The 5650-nt window shown below is 44.4% G+C and overlaps 1 protein-coding gene across 2 annotated transcripts; it reads left to right on the plus strand.

Moving 5' to 3' along the window:
• The first annotated feature begins 2812 nt into the window (after positions 1-2812).
• On the plus strand, positions 2813-5313 carry LRRTM2 (leucine rich repeat transmembrane neuronal 2). 2 transcript variants are annotated; one of them, XM_010183605.1, is made up of 2 exons: positions 2813-3235; positions 3572-5313. In XM_010183605.1, exons 1-2 carry the CDS (start codon positions 3232-3234, stop codon positions 5116-5118), a joined length of 1551 nt encoding a protein of 516 aa, XP_010181907.1. In that variant the 5' UTR covers positions 2813-3231; the 3' UTR covers positions 5119-5313. The 2 variants fall into 2 exon arrangements, with proteins under 2 accessions (XP_010181907.1, XP_010181909.1); XM_010183607.1 differs by having other exon boundaries at positions 4000-5313.
• Positions 5314-5650: the final 337 nt, after the last annotated feature.

Genomic DNA, 5650 nt, shown 5'->3' on the forward strand with positions numbered 1-5650 from the left:
TCAGGGTGCAATTCTACTTCTCCAGTGCATGGGTTTAGCAGGAAAACCAGTTCTTTTGCTGCTCTAGGAGTGTTGTAAGGGAGAAGCCCTCGAGAGGGCTGTTTGGTCCTAGCAAACTCTTTCTGGAGGTCATCTTCCATGCCATCTTCCCTCACCGTGTCGCACGTGACAACTCAGGCCCTTACTGCGAAGCAGCCTTTCTGGCTGAAGTCCCCAGATGGCACTCGTACATGGTTGTTCCTTGGCATGCAAGCGAGCTTTCAGGCTCAGGAGAAATGCAATTGTGTGAGCTTTGCAGGCAGCTGGGGTTTATTCCCAGCCCACTGCACCTTGACACTGCAGGAAGCTCCCAAGGAACAACGGGAATATCACTGCAGCGCTCCAGACCTGAGAGATGTATGCTTTTGGTAATGTCTGTTATTTCATGACAAGCGCACATAAAAACATGTTTCGCTAAAAAAAGTGCCCATAAAGTTCACGTTAACAGTTTCCCAAACAGGAAGCTCGCTGGCAAGGCACTAAATAGCCCTTGTTTGGTTACGGTCCAAAGAACAGAGAGCTTTAGAAAGGAAGTAACTTACCATGTTTGAACATTAACTCTTAACTCTGTGCCAAATTACACAATCTTAATGTGGGAGGAACCTACCAACAGATAAAAAGCAGAATGCTTCCACAAGATACCTAAATTCAGTCTCCTGGTAATGGTGGAAAGAGGTAGCACAGGAGAGGAACAACATTTGACCTTATAGTTGCTGTCATTTTGTTAATTGCACCCTTTGGAACATTGCTTTTAAATATTCCAGTCAACACTTCAAATCAGGACTGTGCACCAGAGGAGCTGCTATGGAAGCACAACCACAGGTACCTGGGTGCAGTGGTTGCTCCAGACAGCTGGCAACTGACAGCTGAGGCCAGATTTCAGCTTCCACGCTTCTCATACAGTGACCGTTCAATGCGAAGAAACTCTTTAAGTAGGTTTATGCCATATCTTTGCATGTATTTCTTTCACCCTAGAGGAAATGCGAAAATTTTTACTAAGGCAGAGCAATTTAAGAGTTTTATCTAGCATTTCTTCATTTGCTTTATCATTTACTTTATCAGTCACTTCCCTGAAGGACTGGAGGTGGTTTGGGGGTTTTTTGTTTACTTTGGTTTTTAGGTGGATTTGAGGTTTTCTTTTTGTTTGTCTGTTTGTTTTTCAAGTGTTCACCTTCTCCACTCCTTTACTTTCCACTCAGCACTGCCGCCAGTCTGCTCTGGACAGGACAGCACACCAGGGAAGCCGAGTACCAGTCAGTTACACCGTGGGACAGCAAAGGGAGATACAGGCAGAAAACAGCAAGCCTTTGTTTAAATAAGTGCCCTTAAGGAACCAAAGCTTAATAGCAAAGGTAAACAGCCATTTTATTTTAACATCTTCTTTAAACGTAATTCATCATCTTCCTCCATCAGCATGGGAAGTTTGTTATTCTTAGCTCATCTTAAGGTGGTAAGCAATACCACACCACTACAGAGCAAATGTTTTCAAGTGTCTTCTACTACGTTATTGCTTTATCTCTCAAGATGAAAATAAAAAAGCTTATCCAAGTTACTTGGAGCGGGAAGCTTACAGCCCCCTGCCTCGTGCACATCGAGTCAAGGCCAGGGCAGCTGCTCCACTGGCTTTCCCGTACATGCACACATAAAAGTCCTAAAACCATAAAGAAATTTAAATCAAGTCTGTTCATTTACCTTTCAGTACCAGCTGTCCCAGAGGAGAGTCTGCTCTAGATAAAAGGGCAATGAACTTTTAAAACAAGCAGCCATGACGTTTGCCTCCTCCGCACTGTGCATGCATGCTCCAGCCAGAGCCCGGCTCGGCTGCAACAGCACAGACAGCTTTGCAGGGTCACCATTTCTGCAAACGCAAATTTCTGCAACTCTAAAATGCAAAAGATAACTGTTACGGACCTACCCCACAGCAAGACGCTCATGGAAGTAACGTGTCCCCTTTCACAGGAGGCTTATGACACCAGAATGTAACTGGTGACAGCAAGGAAGCCCTCAAACTGCTGAGTCCCAACAGTAAATGCCAAAGTCACGACTTCTTCTCCTGCACTCCAGTCGCCAGGAAAAAACAAGTACAAACCCCACCGTTTGGGGAGGAATAAAAAATAGATTTTCTAGTTTCATAACTGCACGCTGTCAAGCTGGATTCCAATTAAATTTTTCCTGTGCCCTAACGCAAGCTTTGCTTTTTTCAGAAATTTCTCATTGCTTGAAACATTCACTCCTGTCCTTCGCTCCCGGGCTGTGCGCTGTACTTTGACACGCTACCTTCATCTAAATGACTGCTCTCTCCTTTTACCACTTTTGCAGGGACCACAGTTGGAAGCAGTTATTACGTGTAGCTTTCGGCTGCCGAATCCCTCTCACCTCGACGAGAAGCTGGTGCTAACCAGCATCCTCTGTTCAAACTCCGCATACTTTGCATCTAAAAGTTCCTTTTATGCAGCGCTATTTAACAGCAAGCAGGCAGCAGCTAGCACCGAGGCACTTCCAACCGCAGCTCTGCGCTGCTTTTAACACCAGCTGAACACAGCCAGCAGAGATGTAGGAGGGGGAGCGGGGTGGTGCAAGTCGTTCCTGCTCCTTCTATCGCGGGGACGAAGGACTCCTACCGTGCATTTCCCCCCCTCTATCAGTGGTCTTTAACGCGATCACAGTATGCACCACAATGCTTTAAAACAGCAAAGCTTCTGGAAAACCCAAACAAAAGGAACGTCACCAGGTGACGTCAGCCTATATACAGCCCTGTGTGGTCGCAGCGCATAAGCAAATCCATTCTTGTACCGCTTCCCTGAAAAGCTTTTCAGTAAATGCACTCATGCTACTACAGGAGCTTCTCTCAGCAATAAGCCACCCATCTGCCATCAACAAGTTAGGACTAAAGGAAGCCACAGCTGCGGAAAAAGAAAACGTGAGCTTCAATTAAACAGCTGAGCAGCCACAGAGGACGAAAACTTGTATTAAGCGTTGATTTAAGAATTGCAGACCTGTCAGAGGAGATCAAGCCAGTGATTTCAAAAGGAATATATCAAGAGAGCACCCTGGATTCAATTTTGCACTAATATCAAAGGACACTAAGCCCAGTAAATTATTCAAAGGCTATCTTACATTAGAGCCTTTTACAGACTCACTGCGTTGAGTCTAAAACTACGACTGAATGCAACCTCCAATGTACTCAAAAGAATGGGTAAGTTCCTGCGTTTCTCTATACCTTGTATAACGAACGACGGGCTATGCTTTAAAGGAGCAGTTAGGTGCTAAAGCAAATTTTTCTGCACTGAACCTTATAAAAAAAAAAAAGAGTATTTTCTGATTGTGACACTGTAATCCTCTGTAATAGAGATAAAGACTGAGTGTAATATCCAAGTATTCTGTGTTTCGTAGTAAGTTGTTTCTTGCATTTAGAATTAGCTTGTCGGAAATGCATGGCAATGTTATCTGCAGTGAAATCTTCCATGGTGATGTTCAAAGTATACTGATAAGGCTATCCTATCTTGTTGTTTTCCTAAATTATATTCTGCAGGCTTACATTTCAAGTGGCCATTAGGGGCTCGTATGCTGGCAGCACTATATGCAATGAGTATGGTTTTAAAAATGCTGCCTGCCTTGGGCATGGCTTGTCCACCAAAATGTCGCTGTGAGAAGCTGCTCTTTTACTGTGACTCTCAGGGGTATCACTCAGTGCCAAACACCACTGAAAAGGGCTCGCTAGGTTTGTCACTGAGGCACAATTATATTTCTGAACTTGAAAGGGATCAATTTGCAAGCTTCAGTCAACTTACTTGGCTTCACTTAGATCATAATCAAATTGCAACAGTCAGAGAAGATTCTTTTCAAGGACTGTATAAACTTAAGGAATTAGTCTTAAGTTCCAACAAAATCTTTCATTTGCCAAACACAACTTTTAGCCAGCTGCTTAACCTGCAGAATTTGGACCTCTCTTTTAATCAGTTATCCTCTCTGCACCCCGAGCTGTTCTACGGCCTTCGCAAGCTACAGACCTTGCACTTGCGATCCAACTCCCTGCGGACCATCCCGGTCCGCCTGTTCTGGGACTGTCGTAGCCTGGAGTTCCTGGATCTGAGCACAAATCGCTTGCGAAGTTTGGCTCGCAACGGATTTGCGGGATTAATCAAGCTGAGGGAGCTTCACCTAGAGCACAACCAGCTGACAAAGATTAATTTTGCTCACTTCCTCCGGCTGAGCAGCCTGCACACGCTCTTCTTGCAGTGGAACAAAATCAGCAACTTGTCATGTGGGATGGAGTGGACCTGGAGCACCTTAGAAAAGCTCGATTTGACTGGGAACGAAATCAAAGCCATCGACCTAACAGTCTTTGAAACTATGCCTAACCTTAAAACCCTCCTAATGGATAACAACAAGCTCACCACTCTGGATTCCAAGATCCTGAGCTCGCTGACGTCCCTCACCATGGTGGGCCTCTCCGGCAATCTGTGGGAATGCAGCCCAAAGATCTGCGCCTTGGCCACATGGTTGAGTGGCTTCCAAGGTCGGTGGGAGCACTCCATCCTGTGCCACAGCCCCGACCACACCCAGGGAGAGGATATTCTGGATGCAGTGTACGGATTTCAGCTTTGCTGGAATTTATCGACTGTTGTTACACCCGTGGCTACAACGCACGCAGTTCCGACTACCGAGTACACGAAAAGAATAAGCTCTTCTCATTTCCATATGGGAGACAAAGAGATTCCAACTACGGCAGGCATGGTCGTTACCACCGAAGAACATTTCCCCGAGCCAAACAATGCCATCTTCACTCAGAGGGTAATTACAGGAACAATGGCTTTATTGTTTTCTTTCTTTTTTATCATTTTTATAGTGTTCATCTCCAGGAAGTGCTGCCCTCCCACACTAAGAAGAATTAGGCAGTGCTCAATGATTCAAAACCACAGGCAGCTCCGATCCCAAACAAGGCTGCATATGGCAAATATGTCAGACCAAGGACCCTATAATGAATACGAACCCACCCACGAAGGACCCTTCATCATCATTAATGGCTACGGACAGTGCAAGTGCCAGCAGCTGCCGTATAAAGAATGTGAAGTATAATGTCTACATGCCATCAAAAATTAAATCAGATAAGTAACCTATTTTAAAATTGTAGGGGACCTACATCAGATTCTAATTTTTACAAATGTTGACATAAAGCCTAATTTTCCAAGCTACTTAATGGAAACATTGTTTATGGAGTGGTGCAGTATTTTTAAGTTTTTTAAAAAACAAATCCATAATATTTTCAGTGTTAAAGAAGCAATGATTACATTAAACTTGCACTCCTCATGTTTAAAAGTCTAAAAAGATGCTCACCTCAATCTGTGTAAAATGTTTCATGTTATGTAATTATATGACTGTGTGTAAACATTTATACCCAAGTCTCCATATTCTACTTTTTCTAATGAAAACAGTCCGAGGGGAAGGATGCTGGATATCTGTACAGAGCTCTGCAGGGGGACATACGCTCCGTTTGTTCCACTGCAGCTGTAGGATCCCAAACACTCCAGCTGGCTCTGGTCACTTGAAAGGCAGCCGTGGAGGAAGATTTTCCTCCTCTGATAATTTCACTCCAGTAACAAAGGAGAGA

This window comes from Mesitornis unicolor, unplaced genomic scaffold (genome assembly GCF_000695765.1).
Source record: "Mesitornis unicolor isolate BGI_N332 unplaced genomic scaffold, ASM69576v1 scaffold4424, whole genome shotgun sequence".
In the NCBI taxonomy this organism is placed as follows: Eukaryota; Metazoa; Chordata; class Aves; order Mesitornithiformes; family Mesitornithidae; genus Mesitornis; species Mesitornis unicolor.